General features: G+C 42.7%; 1 protein-coding gene across 1 annotated transcript in view; it reads left to right on the top strand.

Moving 5' to 3' along the window:
* LOC103256188 (integrin alpha-9-like) overlaps window positions 1–21,330 on the top strand; it is a 199,028-nt gene that overhangs the window by 13,814 nt on the left and 163,884 nt on the right. Inside the window, exons 3-4 of the mRNA XM_021710451.1 lie at window positions 12,616–12,725; window positions 15,387–15,536. Of these exons, the coding sequence (XP_021566126.1) occupies window positions 12,616–12,725; window positions 15,387–15,536 (260 nt within the window). The remainder of the gene's footprint in view (window positions 1–12,615; window positions 12,726–15,386; window positions 15,537–21,330) is intronic.

The following is a 21,330-nucleotide window of genomic DNA, read 5'->3' as shown; positions in this document are numbered from 1 at the left end:
AGCATGTGCCCAATGGTGACCGTGCAGTCCAGAGTCTGAACAAGGAGGAGTTTATTACCTGTAGACTAGCATCTCCTGGGAGCGCTCAGAGCCTGATTGGTTCACTTTGGAGAACATTTGTAGCTATCCTAGCCCAACCTATTCTGCCTCCTTTCTCTCCTGGTGAGAGACTGGGATTCACAGGGGTCTGTGGGGATGCTGAAGGTGTCTCTCCTTTCCTCATTTCAAGGCCTTCCCTGGCCACAGCTTTCTTCCATGATCCCTGCTGCATTCTTGCTCTCTCACGGAGCCCAGAGAAGCAGAATAGAGAGGGACACTGATTCTATGAAGTTGGCAAGTCTTTGTCTCTCAATTTCTTTGTCTCTACAATGAACATTTTCCAGGTGGTCAGTAGGGGATTCCCCCTGGGTTTGTCAAGGGATTGAAAGCAGGATGCTGAGCAAGCAGTAACTCCGTCTCTCCCTACCTCCAGCAGTCCATATTTTGTCTACATATTATGTGCACTATGTAAGTTTATATTTTTATTGCCATAATTTTCTGTAACACTGAGTTACTGTGGGAGGATGGGTTCCCTAGAAGCAGAGGGTGAGAGGAGTTCAGGCTCACACAGTTTGTGAAGAGGGCGCTCTCAGGATAAGGGGAACGAGGGAAGCAAGATGGGGCAGGAGAAGGGGCTGATTAAGCACATGCTCTCAGCAGGCGACCAGTCTCAGCCTGACCCAATAGGAGCTCTGGAGCACAAATTGCTCCACAGAGTTGTCCCACCTTGAGGCAGATGGTCAGCCTTTTGTACTCCTGTGCCAGTCACTCATTGCTAGGGAGCTGGCCCAATGAGGAGGGATGAAGGTTATAAAACCTAGGTGAGGTGGCTCCTGCTGAACCAAGGAGAGTTCTCTGCAGACGAGGCAGCTGCATGCTGATGGCAGCCAGTGTGGGCTGGGGTATGGGTGCAGCAGCCCTGGGAAGGCCATGTTCTCAGGGCTACATTCTCCACCCCCAATTAGGCCTTTAGATCACTTCTAGGGGTCTTGTTCTGAAAATGACAAAAGAGTCATGGCGGTCCTCATTACCCACAGAACAAGAGGCCAGCTCCTTCACCTGCTTACTGGAGTCCCGTGCCCTGGTTCCAACCTGCTATTCCTCTAGACTCTTCTCCAGTGGCAGTTGGTAATGGTGATGCAGGTGCAGCTAGCCTTTTACTGAGTGCCAGGAGCTCTCCGTGGTGCTTGGCATCTATTGGCTTCAGTTTTCACAACAATCATGCGTTGGGTTGATTCTGTCAGCCCATTTTGCATCTGAGAAAACAGGTTTTGAAAGAGTAAATAGAGTAGCCAAGGTCACACCGTTTTTTTGTTTTGTTTTGTTTTGTTTGAGTTGGAGTCTCACTCCCTTCGCCCAGGCTAGAGTGCAGTGGTATGCACACTCACGGCCACCCCCAATGTCGACCTGCTGGGGGTTCGGCTGTCCTTCCGCCTCGGCCTTCCAAGTAATTGGAACTACAGGTGCACACTGCCCTGCCCAGCTATTTTTTATTTTATTGTAGAGACGAGGTCTCGCCAAGTTACCCGGGCTGATCTCGAACCCATGGGCCCAGGCAGTGCACTCGCTTCAGCCTCCCAAAGTGCTGGGATTACAGGCTGAGTCACTAAGCCCGGCCTGTCACACAGTTTGTAAAAAATGGAATTGGGACTCCCTGGGACGTGGCTTCCCCTAGCATGCTGCCTCTCTTTCTCAGATGTGTAGTTATCTGTTAGACCTCCACATTATCTTTGCCTACTGATACAATGGCCTTCGTTCTCATTTCCTGAAGCCTACTGAATTTCTAGTTTTTCTCCCGGAGTCACCTCCTCTGCAAGGATTCTTGACACTCCCATTCCTACCCCCTCTGAGTCAGAAGCCATTCCTCCCTCATCGGGCTCACACAGTTCTGTATGGGCAGCTTCTCTGCATCATTCCTCCTGCTTGCCTCCTCTCAGTTTCCCTAAGCCTTGTGTGGTGCCAGGCACACAGCACACAGAAACCAAGTGGCAGAAAGCAACCCAACTGAGGTTCTGGAGAGTCAACCAATATGTCCATCCACTCACTGTCACTGTTCCCCCATGCCCACATCCCTGTTATCCCTGGCCATGCCTGGCTGCCAGGTCCTGGTCACTGCTGCTGCATTCTACCCTTTCTGACAAGAGATGCTCAGTGTTATCCAGGACACTTGGGAGCTCAAGGCTGAGATCCAGTTCCACAGCCTCCCCCCCAACACACACACATACACAGGCTCTCAAACTCAAAAACAAAATGTTCAAATATCCAGCTAGATGTTGTTTTACCTTTGAAAAGGAAAAAGTGTCAATAGGATTATGATTTGCATAGATAAAGTAATTTATGCATATGTTAATTTAAGAGTAATTGATGCTTTCTTGCCCATCCTGTACACTGATTGCACATTTCAGATTCATGATGCTGTCCATGACCATATATGCAATTGCATGTAAAGGAGTATATATTAAACTCTCGAATCTCATTAAGAAACTTCCAGAAATAAGATCTAATGATTTGCTCACCACTTATTTCCTGCTTTCATGGCAAGATTTCTGGAGTTCTCTGATTTCAGCTGTTTTCTGGCACTCTGTCTAGTCAATGTTTATAACTAAATTTATTCAAAGAGTTCAAGCTTTGTCTCTTTTCCCAGTGTAAGCCCTGTCTTGTAAGACACTATAATTTGTTGTGCTTTTCATAAAGTTTTGTTGAAAATTAGTTTTAGAATTTTCTCCCTCGTTTTTAATTTAAAATTTGGGTTTTTTTACATTTTAATTTATAAAACCAATGATGAAACCACATTTGGCCTCAGTTTATTCACTTGTAAAATGGGAAGTAGGTTCTTGCTACACATGCAGTTTATAATAAGATTAATTTCATAATAGGGAGGTTCTCACGGAGTTTCCTGTCATAGTTGCCATCTTAAAAATTATGGCAAAAATAATAACCACTATGAATTGCTTATCTATAGTATGCTAGTCTTTGTGCTAGGTGTATTTTATAGTTATAAATATTTTTATTATGTAATTATAAGTATGTTATACCTTTCACTGTGTCCTATATGTCTCTTAGATATATTTCTGAACTTGCCATCTTTTTTCCTCCCCATACTTTGATCTGGATATTTCCTATTGACTTAACTTCTGGGTCTTCTCTTCTGCTGTGTTCAATCTCCAGTAGAGTATATCTTGTCTTCTCAGCACCTTAACCACTGCCTTCTGCTTGGTTTCTTCATCTTAAGGGATCAGCAGGTGCTTTGAGGATAAACGTGGTTGTACAACATCAAACTCACCTCAAAATACTTGTTTCTTTTTGGGATCTTGACCCTTCAAATCTTGCCTAAGTTTTGTCTTCATAGACTCGTAAAACTTCCAGAAATTCAGCTCAGCTGAAGAACTTGGCCTTTTAGCCAAGTTCACTTTTAGTTTCATAGTGTCTTATTCCATGCTGCTTACAGATCTGGAGACAACTAAAGAGAAGAGTGCTGATAAACCCTGGGGTCACCTCCACATTCTTTCCTTCTCTTTGGGACCCTGGACTCTGAAGTCCTGTCTATCTTGATAATTCCCTGATAACTGTATGTTTGTATATATTTTTATGAACCTGACATTGCAAACATAAGTTCTCTGATAACTTTAAATATGGATGTATGTATGCCCATGCATGTTTGTGTCCAGCTTTCTAACTGTCAGTGGGAACACAGATCTTTAGTAAGTTACTCTATCATTACTGGAAATGCAAAAATCCTCAGTTTGCTTTTACAAGAATCCTCAAACTTATAAGAATTTAAAGCAGCCTATAAGATTTTAGCTGCCATTCCAATTATCATGAGCATAGAGATGAGGGAAACGGCATCCTGCTTTTGAAGATTTCTCATTTCTAGGCATAATCATAGCAAGGCAATTATAGATAATGTAGCAGGGTAATCATAGATAGAAGTAGGACTGGGTGTAGAGAAGTAGTAAGAAAGGATTGATGATGGAGGGGACAAAAAGATCACATATTTGGAAAAAGAAATAAAAGATTCCAAAGCCTCTTTAAAAAGCACTTAGAGGATTTTCCCTAAAGCAGTTATCTGGCTTAATGCTAACTGCTTATTTGCTGACCTTCTGTGTTATTTGCAAATTTAAAGTAAGGCCAGCCCTTCCTGTTTTCATGTCATTTACCCCTGTAGCTGCTGGTTAGCTAAGGAAGAGGAAAAACCCTTCTTCTTCTTCTTCTTCTTTTTTTTTTTTTGGTGGAGACGAGCAGCGATGACGTAGGGTTTTCTTTTTTTTTCTTAATAATTTTAAAGTCGTAGGGTACAGTTCAGGATTAGGTATACAAGTGGTCTTCATACATTGTACAGGTAAAGGTTGGGCCTCCCTTTGGTCTCACTTTGCCTGGTTTGAGATCAGGTATCCTTATTGATGTCATGTGTCTCCCCTCTCCCCTGGCAGTTTCTGGCTACTGCCAATCCATTTCTTATACTATTATGGTAAATGTTCAGGGTCTGCTTATGAGTGAGAACATGTGGTACTCAGTTCTTTGTTTCTGCGATAGATCACTGAGTATTATGGACTCTAACCATCCAAGCTGCTGCGAAGTCCATACTTTTGTCTTTCTTTATGGCTGCTTAATATTCCATCGTGTACATGTACCACATTTTAAAAATCCAATCCAGTTTTGATGGACAGCACGGTTGTTTCCATGTTTTTGCTACTGTGAATAGTGCTGCAATAAACACACATGCACAGGTTTCTTTTTTGTAGAGTGATGTTAGTTCCTCCGGGTGTATTCCCAGAAGGGGGATTGCTGGGTCATAAAGAAGGTAAATGTTTAGTTCTTTTAGGAATCGCCACACTGTTTTCCATGGAAGTCGAACTAGTTTGCATTCCCACCAACAGTGTAGAAGCCTTCCCTTTTCTCTGCATCCTCGCCAGCACCTGTTTTGTTGTTGTTGTTGTTAATAGTGGCCATCCTTACTGGAGTTAGGTGGTATCACAGTGTGGTTTTGATTTGCATTTCTCTGTTGATTAGTGAGGCTGAGCATTTTTTTATGGATCTGTTGGCTGCTCATATGTTTTCTTTTGGGAAGTGTTTATTCATGTCTTTAGCCCACTTTTTAATGGGGCTGTTTGTTTTTTTCTTTTTGGCCTGTTTGAGTTCCTTGTAGATCCTGAATGTTAGACCTTTGTCAGATATGCAGTTGGGCAAATATTTTTTCCCATTCAGTGGGCTGTCTTCCTGCTCTCTTGATGGTTTCTTTTGCTTTGCAGAAGCTTTTCAGTTTGATGAGGTCCCACTTGTCTTTCTTATCTCTTATGGCATGGGCTTTTGGAGTTTTGTTCAGGAATAGGTTGCCTATTCTGACTTCTATAAGGGTGTCTCTTGCATTTTCTAGATTCTTATAGTTTGAGGTTTTACGTTCTTTGATCCATTTGGAGTTGATTTTTGTGTATAGTGACAGGTAGGAGTCCTGTTTCATTCTTCTGCATGTGGTTAGCCAGTTTTTACAGCATCCTTTACTGAATAGGTTCTCCTCTCCCCGGTGGTTGTTGTTGGAGACTTTGTTGAAGATGAGTTGGTTGAGAAATTGAAGTTTTACTTCCGGAATCTTTGTCCTGTTCCATTGGCCTATATGCCTGTTCTTATACTAATACCAGGCTGCTTTGATTATTGTATAGCTTTATAATAAAGTTTAAAGTCTGGAAGTGTGACACCTCCATTTTTTTCTTTTGCTAAGGATTGTTTTGGCTATTTGTGGTCATTTACGTTTCCATGTGAATTTCTGTATTGTTGTTTCCAGGTCTGAGAAGAATGATGTTGGTAACTTAATGGGTATTGCACTGAATCTTTGGATTGCTTTGGGAAAGAAAGACTTCTTAACAATGTTGATTCTTCCAATCCGTGAGCATGGAATGTTTTTCCATTTGTTTGTGTCTTCTTTGATTTCTTTGAGCAGTGCTTTGTAGTTTTATTATAAAGGTCTTTCACTTCTCTGGTTAGGAAGATGCCAAGGTCTGTCTGTCTTTCTCTTTTTTTCTTTCTTTTTTTGGCTATTATGAATGGGATTGTGTTTTTTATTTTGTTCTCTGCCTGTTTATTGGTAGTATCTAAGAATGCGACTGTTTTTGCATGTTTATTTTGTACCCTGACTCTTTGCCTAACTCCTTTATCAATGCCAGGAGGCATTTTGACAGATTCTTTTTGATTTTCAAGGTATAGGATCATAGCATCAACAAAGAGGGATAACCTGACTTCCTCATTTCCTATTTGGATAACCCTGATTTCCTTCTTTTGTCTAATTGCTCTAGCTAGGACTTCCAACACTATATTGAACAGGACAGCCTTGTCTTGTTCCGGTTTTAAGGGAAACGCTTCCAATTTCTGTCCATTTAGCAATATGTTGACTGTGGGTTTATCTTAGATAACTCTTACTATTTTGAGGTGTGTTCCCTCAGTACCTAGGTGTTCAAGGGTTTTTATCAAGAAGGGATGCTGGTTTTTATTGAAAGCTTTTTCTGCATCTAATGATATAATCATATGGTTCTTTTTGCATCTGTTGATGTATTTAATTGCATTTATGGTCTTGCTGTTATTGAACCAGACCTGCATCCCAGGAATGAAGCCTACTTGGTCATGGTGGATGATTTTTGAGATATGTTGTTGGATCCGATTTGCTGGAATCTTAAGAATTTTTGCATTTATGTTTATCAGGGATATTGGCCGTAGTTCTTTTTCTGTGTTAGATCTTTACCTGGTTTGAGTATCAGTGTGATGTTAGTTTCATAAAATCATTTGGGGAGAGTTCTGTTTTTCTTGATTGCTTGTAATACTTTCAATAGGATTGTTATCAGCTCTTCCTTGTATGTTTTGTAGAATTCTGCTGGAAATCCATCTGGTACAGGGCTTTTTTTGGGGGTACTTTTTTTAATGATGGAGCCAATTTCCTGGATTGTTATTGGTCTATTTAGGATCTCAGTTTCTTCTTGTTTCAACCTTGGGAAGTTGTGTGATGTCAGAAAGTCCTCTATTTCATTTAGGTTATTTAGTTTGTTTCCACACAGGTTGCATAGTAATCTCAGGTAGTCTTTTGTATTTCTTCAGGGTCTGTTGTGACTTGATCTTTTGTGTTTCTGATTGTGTTTATTTGGGTTTTTTCTCTCTTTTTCTTGGTCATTCTGTCTTGGGGTCCATCAATCTTGTTTATTCTTTCAAACAACTTTTTGTTTCATTGATTTTTTTTTTTTTTTTTTTCTGTGATAGTTTTGTCTTCTATGTCTCGTATTTGGGCTTTTACTTTGGTGATCTGGATTCTTCTGGTGAAGTTAAGGTTTTGGTGGTCTTGCCTTGCCAGCTCCCTTAGCTAATTTATTAGGCTGTTAACTTGTTCTCTTTCTATTTTTTTGATGTGTATTCATAGAGCTATAAATTCCCCTCTTAGTATTGATTTCATGGCATCCCAGAGTTTCGGTAAGATGTTTCTTCATTTTCATTTGTTTCCAGGAATCTTTTGATTTCAGTGTTGACCCAGTAGTTGTACAGCATCATGCTGTTTAGTGTCCATGTCTTGGTGGATTTGGGGTGAATTTTGTTGATGATATTTATTTTTATTCCACTGTGGTCTGAGAAGGTACATGCAGTGTTTCCATCTTGTGAAATTTGTTTATGCTTGATTTATGGTCAAGGATGTGGTCAATCTTGGAGTATGTTCCACGTGGTGATAAGTAGAAGGTATATTCTGTGGTTGTTGAGTGGAATGTTCTGTAGGTATCTATTAAGTCAATTTGGTCAAGCATCAAGTTGAGGTTCCAGATCTCTTTGTTGATTTTTTGCCTTGATGATCTATCCAGGGTTGTTAGTGGGGTATTTAAGTCCCCAGCTATGATAGTGTTAGAGTCAATATCTTTTTTAGTTTACTTAGTAGCTGCTTTATAAAAACTGGTGCTCATGTGTTGGGTGCATATATATTTAGGGTGACTACTTCTTGTTGATGGGTTGAACGTTTTATCATTATGTAGTGTCCTTTTGTATCTTTTAAAATTTTTGATAGCTTAAATTGTTTTTGGTCTGATCTTAAGATAACAATTTCTGCCCTCTTTTGTGATCCATTCATCTGAAAGTTTGTTTTCCATCCTCTAATTTTGAGTGTGTGGGCATCCTTTATGGTGAGATGAGTTTCCTGGAGGCAACAAATTACTGGGTTTTGTGTGTGTGTGTGTGTGTGTTTAATCCAGTTTGCCATTCTATGTCTTTTTGGTGATGTATTTTAGTCCATTCACATTTGGACTGATTATTGAAATGTGAGAGTTTTCCTTGTCATAATGCTCTTATAAAACTGTTTTGTTTTTGTTTAGCTTTTGTGTTCATATATGTGTGTTTTTTTCATTTTTGCAGGTATGCTGTGTGTTCTGCTGCTTCAGTGTTTGTGATCTTGTGAAGTATATAGTCTTTCTTTTGTTTCTTTTTTATTCTGTGCACAGCACCTTTTTAAGTGTCTCCTGTGAACTGGTCTGGAAGCAGCATATTATCTTAGGGATTGGATGTCTGGGAAAGATTTTAATACTCCATCAGGACTGAAGCTTAGCTTGGCTGGGTAGGAAATTCCTGGTTGAAGTTGTTGATCTTTGAAGACGTTAAAGATTGGGGTCTGATTCCTTCTGGCCTGGAGTGTTTCTGAAGATAAGTCTCCAGCAATTATGGTTGGTCTTCCCTGATAGGTAGTTTGACCTTTTTCCCATGCTGCCTTTAGGATTTTTTCTTTTATATACTTCGTGTAAGTGAATTACTATGTTTCAAGGGGTTGGTCTACTCATAAGATGTCTTGCAGGTGTTCTCTGAATCTCTTGCGCTTGTATAGTCATCTCTCTGGCTAGATTAGGGAAGTTTTCTTGAATGACCTCATGGAATGCTTATTTTAGGGTGTTTTCCACTTCTCTTTCTATTTCAGGTATTCTGATCAGTTGTAAGTTTGGTTTCTTGATAAAATTGCACATCTCTTGGAGAGTTTCTTCTCTCTTCTTAAGTTTTTTTCTATATTTTTAGTAGATTGGGTTAACTTCATATTTTGATCTTCTAGCTCTGAGATTCTTTCTGTTTGCTTGGTCAATTCTGCTTCCCATGTTTGTCAGTTTGTTATTTATTTCTTGGATGGAATTCTCTATTTCTGTCAAATTTTTTTTGAGTTGGACTCTTACTCTGTCACCAAGGTTGGAGTGCAATGGCACACTCATGGCCACCCCAGCATCAACCTGCTGGGCTCTAACCATCCTTCTGCCTCAGCCTTCCAAGTAGCTGGAACTACAGGCATGTGCTACCACGCCTGGCTAATTTTTTGATTTTTTTATTGTGGTGACGAGGTCTCACCTTGTTGCTCAGGCTGGTCTCAAACCTACAGGCTCAGGTAATCCCTCTTGCCTCAGCCTCCCAAAGTTCTGGGATTACAGGCTTGAGCCACCATACCTGGCCTTTTCTGTTATTTCTAAGTATACTTTCTTGAGTCTATCCAGCTCCATTGCAGTTTTATTTAGTTTTAGCCCTTGATTTTTATTCATTCTATCCAATGATTTTCTGATCTCCATAAGTACCTTCTGGGTACTGTTCTCAGAGATAGCCATTGTTTGTGCCCCAGTAGCTGTTCTTTCTAGCACTGACTCTTTGCTGGGGTTTTGATGGTTACCAGTGGCGTTTCATTGGTATTCCTTCATTTGTAGCAGTTCTGTTATCTTTCTCTTTAATTCCATGCTCAGTGGAAAACGGAGAAGCAGTCACTTCTGATATTTGTTCTACCTCTTGTCCTTACTTGATTCAGAGCTCTAGGTTGGTTCACTTATTAAGTAGGGCTGGGGTTGGGGCGTTGTGCTGTCTCTATACAATTTTGAGCACTTACTAAAGAATGGGGGAGGGACTGCAAGGATTTGGAACCTATTGGCAGGTCATAATGTTTGCTATCTGGTGAACAGGCCAGGTGGGACTTGCCCTCCATCTTGACACAATATAACCTTACAAGGGTATGCTTGCATGCCTCTGAGTACAAAACAGTGTATAAGAGGGAAAAAAAGAGGGAAGAAGGAGAGAAAAAAGGGAAAGGAGAGAGAGAAAGAAGAAAAAAGAAAAAGAAACACACAGAGAGAACTAAGAGAAAAGTAGGAGGAAAGAAAAGAGAAAACCAATCAACAAACAAAGCAACCGAACAAGGTAAACAAACAAACCATTCCCCCCCCCCCAAAAAAAAACCATTGATAAAGAGTTCTCAGCTTTAGTATGTCTCTTTGAGAGGGGGGCTCCCTCTTGTGATAGGTTCTGCGACTGCAGGTCTGTTACTGAGGGTTCCCTCTTCACTGCTGGAACTTAAGATGTTAGAATCTACACCCCCTATTGCCTCCAGTTGGTGGCTGGATCACACCCATGTGAGGGAAGGGAGCTGAAATAACTTGACACAGTATCTTTCTGGATCTCACCCCTTTCTTTCCTCTCCCAGTGTGGTCACTGCTCCCAGGGAATCCATTTCACGTTAGGGGAATGGGGCCACCTGTTTCTGCCCTGCCTTCCCAATCTCTGGCTTGTTGCTCAGGGTGGGAGGGAGTCAGCTGGGCACTCACCAGCCTCCTTCTCAGTCAGTTCCACTGTCTGTACCTATTGCCCAGCAGCTGGCTCAGGGCAGAGGATGGATGGTCTGGGATTCCGCATCTGCTGTTACCCACCAGGGCTTGTGTACTTCTGAGGTCCCAAAGAGCAGCCCCAATGCAACACAGAGATCTGTGCCTCCTCTCAAGATGCAGTTCTGCTATTTCACAGAGGCCACCCTAGAGTACTTCTTTAGGCATTAGAGTGTCTACTGTTTCTCTGCCAGCTGTTGTTCCTGTCTACTATTTCTCTGCCAGCTGTTGTTCCTGCCGGAGATAGGATTGATAGCTCTTTCCCTAGCAGTTAACACAGTCTCTGGATCTCGGAACCTCGTGGCAAGGCTCTGGAACCCAGTTTAGGCTCAGGGTGGCCTCTTTCCGTTGCTTCCTTGGGACTCTGCCTCAGGTTCCCTCGCTGTGCTCCCTCTGCAGCCCTCACTGCCAGTGTTCAGCTTGGTGCTGTGGTGGTGGGGTCAGCAATCACTATTGCTCCAGCAGTTCCTTGGAAAAGCTGTGCTGATTTTAGAAAATGACACTCAGCTTCTATGTTTCAGGAAGCACTAGGGTCCAAGCAAAGCAGCTGCAGCATCAGCGGCTTCATCAGGAGACCCCTGGCTACTTGCTTTCGAGTCCCCACTCAGTCTGCCTCTCACACTCCCACTTACTCACAGAAACACATGCAGAATTGTCCATACAATCACTCACACACAGAGAGACTCGTACAGTCTGACTGACTACACCGCCATCTTCCCAGAAATCTGATGAGATAGGTTTATAAGTCATGTGGCTGGATGGGTGCCAAGGTGCTCAGGTCTAGCTTACATAGGGTTATAGAGTGAGTGTGGGAATCAAGTCACCTGGAATTTCTCCCACATAGTAATGCATATACCTTCCTTTGGCCAGGTAGATAGGATCTCCTTTTCTCCATCGCCACTGCTGGGTCCTGGTGCAGGCCCTTACTGTCTTTCCCTCAGACTCCTGTGGCAGCCTCCCACCTAGCCAGCTTCTCCCAAGTTCAACACCCATCAATCCATTTCCATTCTACAGCTAGAGGGATCTTTCTAAAACAGAGTCTCACTTGCCTCCATGCTGGCTGCCTTGCCCCTATCAATCCAAGCAGCAAGAGGAATTTTTTAATATCATAGCCTCTAGCATCGTTACTCCTCGCCCCCCAGCTCTCCCTAGCTTTTAGGATGAAGTTGACTCAACCTGCAAGCCCTTCTGAGATCTGGTTTCTGCATGAGCCTTCTCTATCCCTGCTCCTCCCCACCAACTTGACTTCCCACCCTTGGGAATCAGCATAGTTCACTGGACACTCCCTTCCCCCTCCACATGGCTATCCCAGCCATGCCTCGCACCTGCTTTCTGGCTAATGTCCTTCTGTCTTTTGACTCAGCCCAAGGTCATCTAGTCTGGGAAGCCTGCTAGTCCTCAGCCTGAATCAGATGTCTTCCTTGGTACCCCCATAGCCTCTTCTGTCCTAGTATATGTTGTAGTGCATTGTCATTGCTTGCCTGTTTCCCTTAAGACTAATTATTCCCCGAGGGTCTTTCATGTCAGTTTCCCTGGGGCCCCGCACATTGCCTGGCATAAAGTAAGCACCCAATAAATTTCAAATGGAACATATGTTAAGTTCCCCATAAAACCTCAGCTGCTGTGAAATCTGCCACCAGTCTGGGTGTTCTCCTACAGGGGGAAGCTCCTTCATGTTCAAAGAACACTGTAGATATTTAGCAGGAAAAGGTAGATCCCTGCCTTTCAGTCTGTCAGAATAAGAAACTTTATTAGAAGCTTTAGAACTTTAGAAACTTCAACTTTGGAAGCCTTGGTTTGTAGGGGTAATTTTTTTAAAAAGCAGTAAAATGTGCCAGTGCCCTCAGCCTCCTTCTCTGCCCTATGGAGCACTGAGCTCTGGGAAGCTGTGCTTCCACAAATGAAAAGGAAACCGCTAAATGATTCTGCTACTTTTCCTTTGTAGCTCAGATAAGACAAGCACAGTGTGGGAAGGAGGAGCTGTCACTCGGGGATGCTGGCCTGTTTCGTTGCACCTCGCCTGCCTCCACCCAAGCCTCAGAGCTATTGGGGCAGGTAATAAGAAGCTGCTTTTCAAACGTCTTAATTAAAACAGGTTCATACAATTTTTAAGGAAGATGCCAGAACCTAAGCAGTTGGGATGGTTTTTAAATAGCACTTTATGTCATTTTGCTTCTGGTTCCACTTGCTAGCTTTGGGATGGAGAGCAGTTTGTTAGAACTCCTGCGCCTCTGTTCCCTTGTCTATAAAATGGGGGCAGTAATTGGCCAGCCAACTCAGGTGTTGTGAGGATTAAGTAAGGTAATGTCTGTGAAAAGCTTGGCCCAGTCTCTGGAACACATTTGGTATGCGGGAAATGTTAAGTTACTTCTGCCTCCACACCCCCATCTTCACCTTCTCCCCTAAGAGTGACAACATAACAACTGACTTATTTCAGCATGAAGGATTTAAATGCAAAACCTTAAGCTAGTCAACCTTAAAGAAACACTAAGAATGCATTTGTCAACACATTAAGATTGCATTCATGAAAGTCTTTAAGTTCTGGTTAGAGAGTCAGTAGGCTGGGAGGATCTGGATCCCAGGTGTGTGCTTTGCGCCCCAAAAGGACGTGGGTATCAAAGGTCTGTTCCTAAAATCTGAAATTCAAGAGGATTTTCTGGAAATGGTTTGTCCAAAGCCTCCCCCATCCCTCCCCTATCCCTCCCCTGGAGAGGGCCTGTATTTTATTTATGCTGAACGATTGATTCTATTCCCAGCTGAATTTTTCTGAACACAAATATAAATCATCTGTCAGTCACTCAGGCTTCCACCCCCATCATCATCTGTGTCCCTTTGCCCGGTCCCCTGTGCCTCTCAGCTCAGCTGCCATATCTGCCTCCCCCTTCCACGCCACCCCACCTCGGCTCACCCTCTCCTCTCCTGGGCTGTGCAAGAGATTTCTGACCTGCCCTCCAGGGTCCCTGAGTATGTTCTGTTCACGACCCATGCCCCGGGGAGCCCCAAGGAAGCACAGGGTTCTATGGCTCTGTAAACTTGAGACCACTGCCACCGGCTTCTCCAAGGCGATAGCATTAAAACAGAAACAAAGACAGGATAAGATCTTCTTTGATTCTACTTAACTTGGTGTCTCCCTGACTTATTTAATTGCAGACTCTTTTATCTACCCCATCCCCAGGGAACAGAGGTTCACAAGACCCATCTTGGAGAATGCTGCTACAGTTTGTGGATGGGCTGCCACCCTTCACTTGTTAAAATAGCTTCGAGCCCCGACATTGCTCAGTGAGGGCATCCACACGATGACATGCCATGTGTCATTAAAAGGGAGGTGGTCCTGACATGGATCATCCCGAAAATACACGCTAAATGAGGAAAGCAAAGTGCAGCATGGGATGGGCTGCCTCTTGCTCTATGTGCTTTGATTTCATAGAGACCTAAGAGACCTGGCAGGCATATCTGTCTCTGGGAAGGGGGATCGGGTGTTGAGAGGGAATGGAAGCAAAATCCTTCCTGTGTGCTTCTTGGGGCTTGTAGAACTTTCTACCACCTTGGACACAGCAGTACTCTGCCCCAAGCTTCACATACAGAATAGTATGAAGTCCTCAGCTCTGTGCTCATGGCCCTGAGGTTGGCCTCTGTCTGCCCACCCAGCTTCACTTCTCACTGACCGACAGGGCCACTCCCACTGCCCTGTTGCCCCCACACTCCTGTCTCTCCCCAGGGACTTGGCTGTCTGTGTCACCTTCCTGTGCCACTTCTCAGATTAGCCCTGTTCTACTGGGAAGCCCCTGGAGCAGCCCTCCCTGTAAAGCATGCGTGTTCAGAATGCAGGGCTACCTATGAGCTTTATCTCTGCCTCTAGTTCTAACTTGCAAGATTTTGGGGGCCCAGAGTTCCCAGGAGGCAGTGACACTATGTGCTGAAGGGCCAAAGGGTCCCTCCGGGGTGAACAGTTGTGACTGGGCATCCTTACCAGCTGCATTCCCTGGGGAACTGAACCTCACACCTTCCTTACCTTCTCTGTACAAAGGAGGATAACAAGCCTTTGCTTATGGGGTGTGGATGTGTTGCTCATTCTCCTAGAACACCTGGTGTAGGGCCTGGGATCATGTAGGTGTCCAGGGTGTATTTGCTGTCTCCCTTTCCCTCCTGTCATAACTGTCAATCTACCATTCCCCTGGTCTACCATTTCTCCTGGGTTCCAAAGTAAAGAACACAGGACCAGAAATCAGACTTTCATCTCAGGCTCTGTTGATGAACTCTGGGATGATACTGGGCCCTCAGTGTCTTTGGGTCCCTGCCCTAATGCAAACTCCATCTTTAACTCAATGCAAAAGAGCTTTGATCATCCAAGCACGATGAATGCAAAGGGTTAGCAGGGTGAATGCAGATGCTCTCCCGCCTGTCGGCTGGCTTCTAAGAATATTTGCAAGATGAGTCAAGTAATGCCTTCCATATGCTTAGAGAAGTTGATTTAGCACTGTGCAAGATAGAGAAGAAAAGCCCCACTCATCAGCAGAGTGACCTTGGACAAGATACTGCCTGCCCTAGGCCTCAGTTACCTCATCTGAAACATGGAAGTACTAAATTCTTACCTCACAAGGGTGGTTGTGATGATCACATGAGGCAGTTCATGTGGAAGGGCTTTGTAAACTGTGAAATGCTCTGCAACTGTCAGCTGGGATTAGTAGTTAATGTAGCATTTGTTTATTGTTTCAGCGAAGGGTGCAGGATGTCATCAGTCCAATCGTGTTTGAAGCAGCCTACAGCCTCGGCGAGCATGTGACTGGAAAGGAGGACAGGGAACTGCCAGCTCTGACACCAGTTCTCCGCTGGAAAAAGGGACAAAAGATTGCCCAAAAGAATCAGGTCAGAACCTTCAAACTCTTACCTGGGACCCTAGGTAGCAAGCAGGAGCATACAGCAGAGATAATCGTCCATAAGTCTAGAGAGCTGTGGGTCTGGCTACCCGGGAGGCCACAACTGGGGCACACCCACTTTCTGGGCACCCTTTCCTAATCTGCAAAATAATGAAATGAATGATCTTTGGGGTTTCCCCTAACTACTGTGAGATTTTAAAACATTCAGACAATCCTTAAGCTGTTAGAAAGTTATAATCATGAGGTCATAAACTGGCCACCTGACGCCTGAGCTTGTTCCTAGACTGTTTCCAGAGCTTAGACTGGTGCATAGTAAGTGCTCAATGAATGTTTCATTGGTGGGGCAGTGAGCTTGCTAAATTAGTGATTGAGTTAAAGAATGCCTAACCCAAGCCTAGGCAACATAGCAAAACCTCATCTCTACAAAAAATAAAAATAAATTATCCTGGGCAAGGTGTTGAGTGCCAGTGGTCCCAGCTATTTGGGAGGCTATAGTAGAAGGATCACCTGAGCCCAGGAGGTGGAGGCTGCAGTGAGCCATGATTGCACCACTGTGCTCCAAAAAAGAATGCCCAACTCAAGGGTCCCTAAAAGCCAGAGCACCACAGCAAGTATAGGGGGGTGGTCCATCTTGTCCCAGGCTTATCAGATTCTGGGATGTGGAGAAGGTTTCGAGTGATGTTGGGTGCAGGCCATCCAAGGTGGGAGTGCACCTATGAGCTGATTCTGTGTACAGCACTGGCCTATTTGCCCCAAGCTGTCTGTGAAGTGTGCAGTGCTGAGTACCATGCAGGAAATATGCAAGAAATTCACAATCCCAAATTTGTTCAAATTTTTTCTTAAAACCCAACATCAGATCACCGGGATCCAGGACCCTGGGGAAGGTCAGGAAAAACTGTGTGTTGGCTAGACCAGTTCCTTGGGCAGTAAGAGAAAATATAGGGAGGCATAGATGTCTAAGTGGATGGGCAGAATGGAGGGACTGGCCTTATGATGAGGCATGAAGAAGGCAAGGAGAAGAGGAAAAGAAGATGAAGGGGCGGGGCAGGAAGCTGATGACTTCTGCTTTGACTGAGAAGTTGAAGTGTATGTCCCCTAGTGAAGCGGGGGGAAGAGGTCAGCCTGGGACTCAATAAATCATAAATTTATAACCTCTAAATAATTAGTCTCCAGTTCTAGTATTACTTTGCTTTCTAAGGTGACATCTTGCTAGCCTGATAAATTTACCCATGCTTGTGATGGAAGTGATCCAAACCTGGGGTCCTGGGAATCATTTCAGGGTTCTCTGTGCCTGTCATTCTCTGAATGGACCCAGTGAGGTAGACATTCATTATGTTCAGTGTCTTGCTAGCCTGGGCCTACTTTCCACGATGAATCCAACTCCCATTCTGGCAAACCTATCAGTTGCACAGAAGTGTACCTTCTGTAGTGGAAGAGTGTCTTAGACTGCTTCACTGACATTTTTAGATTTAGGCAACTTGATCAAAGCCAGACATACAGGGACAGATTAGTATCAAAATGCTGTTCTTGGTCACACCTGGTTCAAGATAGCTGACCAAGCACACATGCTTATGCCTATGCCTTTCTAGAGCCCGCTGCAGTGATTATTAGAATAAGGAGAAGGACACTGTGGGAGAAAGGGCATCAACTCATGAGAGATTCCAGTAATTTGCTGGAGTGAGTGAAGAAGATGGAAGAGTATTAGTGAGTGAACTTGAACTATACAATGAAGGGCTAGGTGCCTGTTTACCCATGGGATGGAGAAGCTTTGTGTTACTAAGACAGCAAGCATGAGATGTGGGGCTGAAAGTCAGGGAGGGTCAGTGTTATATGAAGGTTGGTATGTAGACAAGTTAAGGGTTGACTTTTCGCTCTTGTCCCCACCTCTACATGCTTCAGGCGTGCAGAATAGCAGCAGCTTGGCATCTTCCATAAAGAGTTAAATAAACTGCTTGTGATGGTGAGAGTGGGCTGGTTCCCCAGAGAAAATCCTTGCTGCTTCTCTCATTTGAAGTTGCCAACATAAGAGCTAGCTTTCTCTTTCACCAGGCACCCGAACACATCCATGATTTTTTTTTTTGAGTTAGAGCCTCGCTCTTTGTCGCCCAGGCTCTGGAATGCAGTGGCACACTCACAGCCACTGCAACGTTGACCTGCTGGGCTCAGGTGATCCTTCCACCTCAGCTTTCCAAGTTGCTGTAACTACAGATGCATTCCACTATGCCAGGCTAGTTTTTGTGATTTTATTGTAGAGATGAAGTCTCACCAAGTTGCCCAGGCTGGTCTCGAACCCCCGGGCTCAGGCAATCCTCTTGCCTCAGCCTCCCAAAGTGCTGGGATTACAGGCAGAGCCACTGCGCCTGGCCTGCAGATGTTTTAATCAGTTCTTTTACCTAATTTTGAAATGTGAGTGGACAACCAAGGAAACCCAAAGATTGAGGAAAATGTGGTGCATGAAAAGAAAGACCAAAATAAACCAACAGAATAACTGACTTATAAGGAAACAAATGATTTAGGGAATAGAAGAGGTTATAAAACTTTTTTTTTTAAAGCACAACACCTTTAAGTCTATGCAGGAAATACAAGGAGATTTAAGAATAATTTCATCCCTTAGAAAATAGATGAACTTCAATTCCCTTTTCAGGAAAAGAATCAGAGACAAGGAAAGATTTTTTTTTTTTAATTTTTATTATAAAGATTTCAGGGTTAAGTATATAAACATTGATCATGCAGGTACCCTTGTTGATGAGGTATGCCCCTCCCTCCCCTAGCAGTTTCCCTCAGCTACTAATCCCCTCCCCTCCCCACAGTTTCCCACTACTGCCAATCGCTTTCTTAAAGCATTATAATTGTTCAAGGTCCGTTTTCTTAAAGATTAAAAATATGGTTGTAGTGCCAAAAATTCAGTGAAAGGATTAGAAGATAATGGTAAGAAATTTCCCAGTAAGAAGAGCTAAAAGACAAATAAAAGGAAAAGAAAGCTGAAGAATAAATCACAGGGTCCTATGTCCAAGTAATAATATCAGAAGAAGTTAAAAGAGAAAATGAAGAAGAAATTATGAGAGATAATAGAGATACTGTATTTTTTTATTTAAAGGGCCCACCAGGTTACAAGCAAGATAAACTAAGATTATCCTAGCCACATTATTTTGAAATTGTCAGTGCTCAAAAGATGAAAGAAAAATTCTAAATGTTCCCGGGACAAGGAATGAAGAATGGTGTTAGAGGGGCATATATATTGGCTTCCAAGACAATGAGAGTCAGACGGAGTAGTGAGTAGTTCATTAGACCCTTTTTTTTTTTTTTAATTTAGAGACAGGGTTTTGTTCTGTTGCCCAGGCTAGAGTGTAATGGTGCAGTCATAGCTCACTGTAACCTCAAACTCTGGGCCTCAAGCCATCCTTCTGCCTCCCAAATAGATAGGACTAATATTTTTTGTAGAGATGGGATCTTCCTATGTTGCCAGGCTAGTCTCAAACTCCTGGCTCAAGCCGTCTTCTTACAACAGGCTCCCCAAACCCTGGGATTAAAAGTGTGAGCCACTGCACCTGGCCTATCAGACTATTAGCAAAACTGGAAGCTAGAATGTGGTGAAATAAGGGCTTCAACAATCTAGAGGGAAAGCAATTTTAAAATTAGAATTTTGTTTTTAGCCCCACAAAGTACACGGTAAAAATAAAGTCGCTTTTCAGACAAGTGCGGACCCAGAAAGTGTATTTCCTTAGTAAACCTTCCAAGGAAAGTATTTTGCATGCTAGCAAAACAAGGGTAACAGCTAGAAGAAGTAAGATGTGGGATACAGGAAACCCTGGAACTAACTCCCAGAAATCTAATGACAAGAAATTCCAGGATGACAACTGTGCAGCAGGTCTAAAAAACAGTTGATCCAACTTAGAACAGGAGATCAATGGAATTCCAGAAGAATTAATCCCAGCAATAGACAGAATGGTGAGAAAGTAGCAAATATTCAGGATACACTACAGATTAAAAATATTTCTCCCATGGTTTAGAATAAAAGGCAATCAAAAACTCCCAGAAAAATAGAAATATGATAAATACCTATATAGATACATCTTATGATAGGGTTACATCCCAATAAACCCATCATAAGTTGAAGATATTGTAATTTGAACATGGATTTAATATGCCTAACCTATCAAACATCATAGCTTAGCCTAGCTTACCCTAAACATACTCAGAATACTTACATTAACTTACAACTGGACAAAAATCATCTAACACATGTATATTAGCCTATTTTATAATAAAATGCTAAATGCCTCATATGATTTATTGAATACTATACTGAAAGTGAAAAACCAGGGTGAGCCGGGCTCGGTGGCTCAGCCTGTAATCCCACGCTTTGGGAGGCTGAAGTGAGTGGATTGCCTGAGCCCATGGGTTCGAGACCCACCTGGGCAACTTGGTGAGACCTCATCTCTACAATAAATCAAAAAATTAGCCGGGTGTTGTAGCACACACCTGTAATTCCAGCTACTTGGAAGGCTGAGGTGGAAGGATCGCCAGAGCCCAGCGGGTCGAGGCTGCGGTGGCCAGGAACGGCCACTGCACTCCAGTCTGGGCAACAGAGTGAGACTCCAACTCGAAAAAAGAAAAACCAGAATGGTTATGTGGATACTTACCATTAACGTGCACAGCTGAAAGCACACTGGTCCTAAAGAATGTTTTAAGCATTGAATTAAAATTAATTGCCAGACGAGGGAATGCTACAGTGACATAGTCATCAATTTCTCTCTCTTTTGTTGAAGCTCAAGAATAACTGGTAGAAGGCACTGTATTGACATTTATTGATGGTTTAACAGGCATAGTATTCTTCAGAAAGATATCAAATATCAGTTGTTTACCCTTGTGGTTGTCTAGATGACTGGGAGCTGCAGCTCACTGCCACTGCCCAGCATCACAAGAGAGTATACTACCATGTATAGCTAGCCCAGGAAAAACAATCAAAATTTAAAATTTAAAGTGTGGTTTCTACTGAATGTTTATTACCTTTACACCATTGGAAAGTTGAAAAATCATAAGTTGAACCACTGTAAATCAGGAATCCTGTGTATCGTGGTTCAACTCTAAAACAAAATGTGTGAAAATGACCAGTTATAAGATTTTTTTGTAAGCTTTATGGTAACTATAAGAACAAAACCTTTAGTGGAGACACAAAAAATAAAAACCAAGGAATGAAACCAAACCATAATGAAATCACTTAACTGTAAAGGAAGATAGCAAGCAAAGAAAGGAACAAAGAATCTACAGAACAACCAGAAAACAATTAACAAAATGGCAGTAGAGAGTCCTTACCTTGAACTTACCAATAATTACCTTTAATCTTAATGTATTAAATCCTCCAATCAAGACATGGAGTGATTGAATGGACAAAAATAATAATAATGAACAAAACAAGCCCCAACTATATGTTGCTTACAAGAGACTCACTTCAATTGTAAGGACACATACAAACTGAAACAAAGGGATGAAAAAAATTCCATGCCAATGGAAACCAGAAGAGAGTAGGAGTACTTATATTAGATAAAATATAATTTAAGTCAAAAACTGTAAAAATGGACAAAGAAAGTATCATATAATGATGAAGAGGTCAGTTTGGCAAGAGAACATAAGAGTTGTAAATATATATGCACGCAACATCAGGGCACCTAAATATATATAAGACAAATCTAAATAGATATAAAGGGAAAGATAGACTGCAATACGATAATAGTAGGGAACTTCTGCACCCTATTTTCAGTAATGGACAGATCATCCAGGCA

Source organism: Carlito syrichta, unplaced genomic scaffold (assembly GCF_000164805.1).
Source record: "Carlito syrichta isolate Samal-C Ts95f unplaced genomic scaffold, Tarsius_syrichta-2.0.1 Scaffold289019, whole genome shotgun sequence".
In the NCBI taxonomy this organism is placed as follows: Eukaryota; Metazoa; Chordata; class Mammalia; order Primates; family Tarsiidae; genus Carlito; species Carlito syrichta.
The sequence above is the reverse complement of the archived record's forward strand: the minus strand, read 5'-3'. Positions and strand labels throughout refer to the sequence as shown.